The sequence below is a fragment of the Colias eurytheme genome, chromosome 31 (genome assembly GCF_061535395.1).
Source record: "Colias eurytheme isolate Ceu_HAF_F1 chromosome 31, ilColEury1 Martin Lab GWU primary, whole genome shotgun sequence".
Taxonomy (NCBI): Eukaryota; Metazoa; Arthropoda; class Insecta; order Lepidoptera; family Pieridae; genus Colias; species Colias eurytheme.
In genome coordinates this window covers 3,373,611-3,384,501 of record NC_143010.1, presented here as the reverse complement: position 1 = coordinate 3,384,501, position 10,891 = coordinate 3,373,611, and the positions used below count along the sequence as shown (strand labels likewise).

The window sequence follows — 10,891 nt, the reverse complement described above, 5'->3', positions numbered from 1 at the left end:
TATTTTTTATTTAAATGAAATTACGATAATATGATAACTTGCCATAATTTTCGATACTCAATAAAATAATAGCAATATTATAGGTAAATGAAAATGAATAACGGAGCAATCGTGTCAAACGCCGCTAACGTCAAATATAACAAAACAATTTCTAAATAATACACGAAGGTTACACTGAACCTTCAAATAAAATAGATCTACCCAAGTGGATATTCATATAAGTATATATGAATACTTTAATTTTGTCATGATATGATATTATCCTTCTAATATTATAAATGCGAAAGTTCGTATCATGTAAGGATGTTTGTTACTCTTTCACAGAAATAAAAGACAAAACAATGGAATTTGGCACACACATAGAAGGTATCTTGGATTAACGCTTATGAGAGCTTTTATCCTGGAAATCCCACAGGAACGGAAACTATGCGTGTTTTTCTTTGAAAACGCGGGCGAAGCCGCGGGTGTTAAGCTAGTAGGATATAATATCTAGACATACAATATGTAGTATACAACGACGGCACATATTAATTAATATGGTAATCATGTTTTAAAACAACGTAGTTAAAATAAAATTTATTTATTTTATATTAATTCAATATTAAATTGAAAATAAAATTGTGTCAGATATTATTGCTTCCTAGTTGATGTCACATATTTCTGCTTTTTGTGTGGAATCAACGCAAAATACAGAAATATAAAATTGTGTCAGATATTATTGCCACCTAGTTGGTGTCACATATTTATGCTTTGTGTGAGGAATCGATGCAAAATACTGAAATATGAAATTGTGTCAGATATTATTGCTTCCTAGTTGATGTCACATATTTATGCTTTTTGTGAGGAATCGATGCAAAATACAGAAATATGAATTGTGTCAGATATTATTGCCACCTAGTTGGTGTCACATATTTATGCTTTGTGTGAGGAATCGATGCAAAATACAGAAATATGAAATTGTGTCAGATATTATTGCTTCCTAGTTGATGTCACATATTTATGCTTTTTGTGAGGAATCGATGCAAAATACAGAAATATGAAATTGTGTCAGATATTATTGCCACCTAGTTGATGTCACATAATATGTATGCCGTGAACGGGAACTATGCGATATTTCTGTGAAAACGCAGGCGAAGCCGCGGGCGGAAAGCTAGTGTCACATATTTATGCTTTTTGTGTCGAATCAATTACATTTTACAATACAGAAATATAAAATTGTGTCAGATATTATTGCCTCCTAGGTGACGTCACATATTTATGCTTCGAGAGGTTGTCACAATTATTTGCTCTACATTTTCGTCATATAATTTTGATGCCACTTTATTATGCTGCCTAATAATGTCAGATATTTTTGCTGTATACGGGCATACAGATATTATTGAATTTGTTCTAGTGACAGATATTTTTGCACATCGCCCCCTAGGCATATATTATTGCTCGTGACTGTACAAAGCTGCCCGTTGTTTGAATGTATCACCGCAGTCTTCGCACATAAAACTTCTTTCATCCGAATGTATAAGTTGGTGCTCACGGAGCGTTGGTGCCGTCTAGAATATAGAAAATATTAATTAACAATTGGGTAATAAATATTTAGTTTCTTGGTTTTAAAATTAACTAGCGGTCCGCCCCGGCTTCGCTCGTGGTACAAATATAGCCTATAGCCTTCCTCAATAAATGGGCTATCTAACAGTGAAAGAATTTTTCAAATCGGACCCGTAGTTCCTGATATTAGCGTGTTCAAACGAACAAACTCTTCAGCTTTAGATAGCCCATTTATCGAGGAAGGTTTATCTAATATTATATTATAAAGGCGAAAGTTTGTATGGATGTATGGATGTATGGATGTATGGATGTTTGTTACTCTTTCACGTAAAAACTACTGAACCGATTACAATGAAATTTAGCACACATATAGAGGGTAACTTGGATTAACACATAGGATAGTTTTTATCCCGGAAATCCCACGGGAACGGGAACTATGCGGGTTTTCCTTTGAAAACGCGGGCGAAGCCGCGGGCGGAAATCTAGTAGGCTATATATCTTCACGGTAAGACCAACAGGAACGGAGCAATGCGAGTGAAACCGCGGGGCACAGCTAGTAGAAAATACATACATAAAACTTCTTGCCACATTCATTACAAACGTGGTCTCTGCTTCTGGCAACACCATGTTTCTTTTGTCTATGATTGCATAACCGCCATTTAGATATAAATAACTGTAAAAAAATAATAAATTAATTAATTTAAAAAAAATTGACTTCAGGTTAAGTCTGTATCTATTAAAGATATTTTGTTAAAAAATTGTACAGAAGTTACATTTTAGTTTATTTTTTTAAATGTTTGCTCTGTGTCTGGGTGTAAATTATCTATATACGTATTTATTTAAAATAATAATATACTAGATTTCCGCCCGCGGCTTCGCCCGCGTTTTCAAAGGAAAACCCGCATAGTTCCCGTTCCCGTGGGATTTCCGGGATAAAACCTATCCTATCTGTTAATCCAAGTTACCCTCTATATGTGTGCTAAATTTCATTGTAATCGGTTCAGTAGTTTTTACGTGAAAGAGTAACAAACATCCATACATCCATACTTACAAACTTTCGCCTTTATAATAGTATTAAGATTAAGATTATGTACATGTTTATCAGCCATCTGGTTTCCATAACACAAGCGAAAGCTTAGTAGTGCCGTGTGTGAAAATTGTCCTGAAATATGTATTTATTTAACTTGCCTATACACTTAGTAAAAAAACATTAAAAAAACTGAAAAACATGCTACGCTAGATGAAGTCATAAAATTATTGCATTATCACCGATGCTTGATAAGTACAAAGTTTGAATTAAATCTGTCCGTTTAAAGTCAAAATCGAGTGTAAAGGAGTCGGTTACATACAAACATACAGGTGAAGCCAATAACAGCGTGTTTAATTTTTTTCATAGATTAAAAACATACCTTTTTGCAGATATTGCATTTGTACTGTGATTTTCGCAAATGGTAGATGTTTATATGGTTTTGTAGATACGTTCTTGTCGCGAAAATCTTGTTGCAAGTTGAACATTGATACCTAAAAATATTTTAAATTTCAAAATTATTAACTCACTAGCTTTCGCTTCGCGCGAAGCGTTTTCAAAGAGGAACCCGCATAGTTCCCGCTCCCGTGGGATTTCCGGGATAAAACCTATCCTATGTATTAATCCAAGTTACCCTCTATATGTGCGCTAAATTTCATTGTAATCGGTTTAGTTGTATTTGCGTGAAAGAGTAACAAACATACACACACATACACATACATCCATCCTCACAAACTTACGCATTTATAATATTAAGTAAGAAGTAGGATTGTCAATTCTATATTATCTATACTAATATTATAAAGCTGAAGAGTTTGTTTGTTTGTTTGAACGCGCTAATCTCAGAAAATTTTTTTCGGTGTTAGATAGCCCATTTAGACTAGAGTAGATAATTTTTGAAACAAAATAAAATCGCAGTCGGATGAAACCCATTAGAAAAGGAGGGGAATATGATGAAAATAAAAGGAAAAATAAATTACGGTCAATCCGAGTTCGGGAAGTGGGAGGGGGGAGCTTTTAAGAGAAAAAAATGGTTTCTCTCGATTTCCGACAAAACTACAAGTCCTACGGAAAAAAGTTCAATGGCAAAGTTGTAGGTAATTAAAAGTTCTACAACTTTTGTATTCACAATTTTTTCACATAACCTCAAAATTTAGGTGAAAAATTCAAAAAACCAAGTTATTGGTCTTTTATTTTTATCTACTTCAAAATTTATTTTTATTCTACGAAATTTGGTGGAAACTTACTTTATTATGTCCCAAATACACTGTAATTTATTTGATTGAAAATATTTATTTTTTCGCCTTATTTTGAATTAATACCAAAAAAACAACCTAATTTTCAATCGAAAAGTCACCCGTCAAAATATCAGCTTTTTTCAAAAACTTGGGGAGCCTTTTGTTCATTGAAATCTCTACTTTCATATGGTGTAAAAAAAAATAAACATTACCATAGTAAATGTTCTCAGGAAACGCATACAAACAGTGTGATAATGAACATTTACTAAATCAGGCACACTTCTCGAACGACCTGAAATGTTTTTATCGACATCATTTTGCTTTTGAATATGCTGTAAAATATTAGTTGTATCGTAACTTACAACAGATGATTTTTTTTCTTTTGAAATATTACCGAAAAGCCGATACAAGAGAAAATATAGAGTTTGGTATTAATTCAAAATAAGGCGAAAAAATAAATATTTTCAATCAAATAAATTACAGTGTATTTGGGACATAATAAAGTATGTTTCCACCAAATTTCGTAGAAAAAAAATAAATTTTGAAGTAGATAAAAATAAAAGACCAAAAACTTGGTTTTTTCAATTTTTCACCTAAATTTTGAGGTTATGTGAAAAAATTGTGAATACAAAATATGTAGAACTTTTAATTACCTACAACTTTGCTATTGAACTTTTTTCCGTAGGACTTGTAGTTTTGTCGGAAATCGAGAGAAACCATTTTTTTCTCTTAAAAGCTCCCCCCTCCCACTTCCCGAACTCGGATTGACCGTAATTTATTTTTCCTTTTATTTTCATCATATTCCCCTCCTTTTCTAATGGGTTTCATCCGACTGCGATTTTTTTTATCTTTTTGTTAGTTTTAAAGGCTTCTACCCCAGTCTAATTTATCGAGGAAAGTTATAGGCTATATATTACCACCCTAAGACCAACAGGAGCGGAACACTGCGGATGAAACCGCGGAGTTCAGCTAGTGTTAGATAATATAAATTATAATTCATAATATATCCATGATAATCTTATTTCATTTTATAAAACCTAAAATAAATAAAAAAGAACTTACGCTCGTTCCGAATGATTGACACTGTTATTCAAATGATTCCTATAACTCTTTATATTCTTACATTGCACTTTACATACGTCACAATATGATAATTTTTTAGCCAACATTACACATTGTGTCGCCATGTGTGAATCTAGGCGACTTTTCGTTTTGAACGTCAATCGACAATGGTCACATTGATATTGTATCCGTTCCGCTTTGTAGATGTGTCTGTGAATGAATAAAATTTTATTATCTATACTTAATAAATAATACTTAATGTATACTAATATTATAAAGCTGAAGAGTTTGTTTGTTTGAGCGCGCTAATCTCAAGAACTACTGGTCCGATTTGAAAAATTATTTCGGTGTTAGATAGCCCATTTATCGAGGAAGGCTATAGGTTATATATCATCACGTTAAGACCAACGGGAGCGGATCCACGCGGGTGAAACCGCGGGGCGCAGCTAGTATATAATAAAATCATAGGAAAGTCAAAACTGTATATTGGATATTTTTTTTAAATAATACTTGGGGCGTCATCTACAATAGATACCGAAGCCAAAAATACAGTTATCACAATTTTCGTCTGTTTGTCTGTATGTATATCCGGGCTAATCTGAAAAAATTACTGCATGGATTTACTTCAAATTTGGTATAGAGATAGCTTGAGACCTGAGGAATGACACAGGATACGTTTTATACGAAAAACTTTCGCATTTATAATATTAGTAGGATATAATTATAAATTTTTAACGAAAAGGGAATGCACCTGCAATGCGTCAGACCACATTTAAAGTAAAACTTGAGTGTGAGTATGACTTTTTGTATAGATTATTTTAAGTTTGAGTTTGAGACATACTTACGCGATATGTTTTCTCAATGTATTCTTCCCTTTGAAGTTTCTACCACATTCCGAGCATGTGATTTTATTATGTACGGTCATGTGACTCTCTAATTCCTCTGCAGACCTGAAAGAAAGTGTATTTACATATAAAGTTTTTGGTCATAAATCAACTTAACTATTACTTTGGTCAACTTTAATAAAAAATTAATTAAACCAACATCTAAAAATTGTATGAGTAGCTGATGTTATATGCCATTTCCATTTTTATCTATACTAATATTATAATTTATAAAGCTGAAGAGTTTGTTTGTTTGTTTGAACGCGCTAATCTCAGGAACTACTGGCCCGATTTGAAAAATTCTTTCGGTGTTAGATAGCCCTTTTATCGAGGAAGGCTATAGGTTATATATCACGCCAAGACCAACAGAAGCAGAGTCACGCGAAACCGCGGAGCGCAGCTAGTACCTGGGGCCACTGAAAATCAGTGCTGTGCTGCTGAAGGCACAGCAAAATACTGAGTTGGTCCCCTTTTTGCTAAAGAGCTACCACACTTTTGTCTTTTTCTCTGTTTTTTCTCGTATATTTGTTGTTGGCCTTTGGCAAAATAAATTCTTTCTTTCTTTCTTCTTTCTACTTACATAAAGACACTGTCACATTGGTCACAATGCACTTTCCCAGCCTCATCCTCTAAATGCTTATCAGTACAATGCATAATCGCAGCGCAATGTGAACAAGTCTCGTATCTACAGAAGACACAGCGATAAGACACATAGTGGCTTCTTTCATGTATATGTAAGAGGTATTGACTGGAGAATCGTGTTTCGCATATTTTACACATATATTCTCCTACGCTCTGTAAAACAAATGTTTTTAAGTTATTTTGGGTATGTGGTAAGTAATTTGACTAATTGACATTTTCACGGTTCCATAACGAACCTATGTCTCTTTGTATGCTTTAATCTTTAAAACTATGCAGTGGATTTTGATGCGGTTTTTTAATAGATAGAGTGATTCAAGAGGAAGGTTTTAGTATTTAATTTATTATGTTTTAGACTAAGCGTACGAATCTAAAGCTAGTCATAATAAAAATGAAGTGTGTTGGTAAGCGCTAAACTTGAGAAGGGCTGGTCTGATATCGTTAATTCATTTTTATTCCTTGAATTACGAGGATGGTTATTATGGAGAGAAAACGTAAATATGTACCACAGGTGCAGCTGTGGCGCACCGCTAGTATTTAAATTTCTTACCTCTCTATGATTCTTTTTCACATGTAAATCAAAAGTATCCTCTCTCATAAACCCAAGCACACACGTATCACATTTAAAAGGTACTTTCTTGTAATTTGGATGACTTCTCTTTTCTTCTCTATTCGCTACTAACTCTTCTTCTGTATAAGTTACTGTTTTGAACTTTCTCTTAAATTCATTTTCATTTAAACACTTAATTTTAACATTATTCTTTAAATCTTGTAAATTTGTTTTATCTGTATCTTTTATATTATTTTTTTCTTCATTTGTCTCAGCTTTATTTATTATTTGTTTTTCCTTTTGATTTGTGTTATCTATATTTTGAATTATATCTGTTTCTTCATTATTTTCATTGAAATCATGGATTTCAAAGTCTATATATTCATCTTTTAAATTAATTGCTGTAGTTGATTCTAATTTAATTTCGTCAACTTCTTCGTCATAATAAAATTCATAATCATACAATTGTTTTGTACTGCTTGTTAATGTGCTTACTGATTTGAGTTTGCTCTGAAAATTATAAGTTTAAATAAATATTTAATAGTATGAGATCCCACAGCTGGATTATATAGTAGTTCATAGTATTTTGCTAAAACCAAAATCCTACTAATCCTATCCTACTATAATATTATAAATGCGAAAGTTTGTGAGGATGTGTATGTGTGTTTGTTACTCTTTCACGCAAATACTACTGAATCGATTACTATGAAATTTAGCACACATACCTATAATGGGTAACTTGGATTAACACATAGGTTTCATCCCGGAAATCCCACGGAATCGGAAACTATGCGGGTTTTTCTTTGAAAACGCGGGCGAAGCCGCGGAGGGAAAGCTAGTAATCTATATATAGTTTTTAATAATATGGATATAGGATAAGATAATGAAATTTGATTAAAAATGTAAGTACCTTGTCCGCTGCTAATAAATTCTGCAAACTTATAGCTTTTTGCTTGAAATCGTAGAACTTAACCATAATCGCCTTGCACTCCCAACAAATTTCACCATTTGATGTATCTATCTGTAATTTCAATTGATCTGAGAAACACAAACTTAAAAACGAATTTAGTAATTATTTGATGACTGACCTCCCTCATATTAAGTTTTGTAAGTAGAAATTTCAAATCTGTGATCGGACTTGTGGTCCTTCCAGTGCTAAAGCACGTTTTACAAATTTTATTTAAGTTTTCAGTCATGTTTCAAAACTTCTCGATAACAAAAAAAAAATCGAAGCCATTTTCAATTCAATTCAATTCAATATTTTAATTTATGGCAGTACTGCGTTGCCACAATTTTGCCAATGTCCTGTAGTGAATGGGTTTGTTCACGTTCAAAAAGTTCAAATTAGCTCCAACAGTTTCAAATCAAGCGCAGATAATATCTACAACAAACACAAAAAACAACACAATATATATATTATCCAACACCAAGTTAATATATGAATTAGTATAGACAAAGACTAGATAGGAGAAATTATGTAATTGTGGGAAAAAAAGGGGGAAAGAAAAATTATAGTTTAATATTATTATTTTTAATAAATTTGGATAAAACATACACAAAAGGACTAAAGGTCAGTGAAAGGAGAATATTCATGTTGGTAGGGCGGGGGATAGTAGGGGGAAGGATGTCGTATAAAGAGGAGTTTTTAGGACAGTTGAAGAAAATGTGTTCCAAATTTCCCTCATCTATTCCGCACTCACACAAAGAGTTATCCCTTACCCTAATTTTTGCTAAATGGGTGGGAGTACAAGCATGGCCTAATCGCAGGCGGCTAATACAGGATGTGACGTTTTTATTGATGTCCTTGTATTTGAAAAACCAAGGTTTAACAGGGATGTCATTCTGAATTTTTGAGTAGAACTTTCCCTTCTGGAATCTTGTAGAAGCCCAAGACTTTTCCCAGGCGAACATTAATTTGGACTTAGCGAGGAGAGAAAGGTCATGCGAGTAAACAAGATCATGAGACTCGGACGAAATGCGCATAGCAGATTTAGCACCCCAGTCAGCTGACTCATTTCCCGGAATTCCACTATGTCCAGGGATCCATGCAAGAGTTATTTCAATACCTTTAAGTTTACACTCCCAAAGAGATTTCCTGATCTGTAGGATAACAGGGTATTTTGTTTTTATACGGAATTGATTTGAGAGAATGCACTGCAAACAACTTTTAGAATCTGAAAATATTATAGCTTTATTAATATTGTGACTTAACGCGTATGTAACCGCTTCGAGTAGGGCCAAGGCCTCACCGACAAAAGTTGATGTAATAGGGGGACATTTGCGACACAACATGATTGCAAATTTCGGGATCCACACAGCTATACCAACATTCTCTTTATCCGAAATCTTGGAGGCATCAGTGTAAATATGTGTCCAACCTTCCCAATTCCGAGCCACAATAGCCTGGAAGGAATGGTAAGCATCTGGAGACTTTTTTTGGATGTTACAAAATGTAATGTTAGGACGGTAGATCAGTGATTCAAAGGGATTGGAAAAGAGGGGGTTAATGGGAGATTGATATAGTTTATAAGGTATTGAAATTATATTTATAAAGGAGATTAAAAGGGGGTATGCTGAGTTATTACCATTGACCAATTGGAGTAAAGAAAATAATTTATTTATAAGGGGATGGGAGGAAAATTGGGTGAGCTTACTCATGAACCTGTCACATAGGAATTGTCTTCTAAGAGATAACGGAGGCTCCCCGCATTCAATCTGTAAAGCATTAATAGCCGTAGACTTCATAGCGCCAAGAACAATCCTCAGAGACTTACTTTGAATCTTGTCCCAACACTGAATACCACGTTTATTCATCGGTTCCAAAAGGAAGGAAGCATAGTCAAAATGACTACGAACTATGGCGTTATAGAGTAGTTTTTGAGAGAAGGGGTGAGCACCCCATCTAACGCCCGATAAAGCCCGTAAGACGTTAACTCCTTTCTCGCATTTTTGTGATATATAATTAGAGTGAGTTATGCCAGTCATTCTAGAGTCCAAATAAACACCTAAAAATTTAACATTGTCTTTAATAGGAAAATTTTGATTGTCATAAAAAAGTGAAAGGTTGGGAATAATTCTTTTACGGGTAAAAATAATGGCTGAACTTTTAGAAACTGAAAGAGATAAACCATGCTGCAATAACCACTCGTGTAAAAAATAAAAAGCATTATTAAAATTAGTCTCAATTTCAGAGGTAGAATCAGAACAAATATAGAGAGCAATGTCGTCAGCATATTGGAGAATTTGGCAATAACTGTTAACTGCTAATTCTAAGTCATGAGTGTATAAACTGTATAACAAAGGGCTTAAAACAGAACCTTGCGGGAGGCCCCTCCAGACAAGTCTAGGGGGAGACAAGGAGTTATCTGACCTAACACAAATTGATCTGCCCATAAATAGGTTACATATGAACCGAACCATCTTCTCAGGGATGCTCAGCTGAAGCAATTTTTGCCTGAGTACCGGAAGCATGACATTATCATAAGCAGATTCAATGTCTAGGAAGACTCCGGCAAGGAAATGTTTCTTTTTAAAAGCTATTTGAATGTCCGTTGTAAGTATAGCAATGCTATCCAAAGTGCTATAGCCTTTGCGGAAGCCAAACTGAGAAGGGGGTAAAATATTATTATTCTCAACAAACCACTCTAATCTATTTTTAATTAAAATTTCTGTAATTTTGGATAAACAAGAGGATAATGCAATGGGTCGATAGGAGTTGCTATCTGAAGGATTTTTGTTAGGCTTTAAGACTGGGATTATTATTTGGGACTTCCATGATTCTGGGACTGATCCAGAAGCAAACAAGGAGTTAATTAAATCAAGAAAGAATAATTTAGTTTTAGGAGAGGACTGGGATATAAAAGAATATGGGATCCCATCTATGCCAGGGGAAGAATCATTCAGGCCTTCAAGAGCACAGGAGAGCTCATCCATTGTAAAAGGAGCGTCC

At 33.9% G+C, this 10,891-nt stretch overlaps 1 protein-coding gene across 1 annotated transcript; it reads right to left on the bottom strand.

Annotated features, from left to right (window-relative positions):
* Nucleotides 1-1,430: 1,430 nt before the first annotated feature.
* On the bottom strand, nt 1,431-8,173 carry LOC149895495 (zinc finger Y-chromosomal protein-like). The gene is made up of 9 exons (XM_090118787.1): nt 8,031-8,173; nt 7,853-7,963; nt 6,943-7,452; nt 6,334-6,548; nt 5,715-5,819; nt 4,870-5,079; nt 2,952-3,063; nt 2,114-2,215; nt 1,431-1,547 (listed from the first exon to the last, which is right to left on the bottom strand). The coding sequence occupies exons 1-9, from the start codon at nt 8,136-8,138 to the stop codon at nt 1,431-1,433; spliced, it is 1,590 nt and encodes a 529-aa protein (XP_089974913.1). The 5' UTR covers nt 8,139-8,173.
* Nucleotides 8,174-10,891: the final 2,718 nt, after the last annotated feature.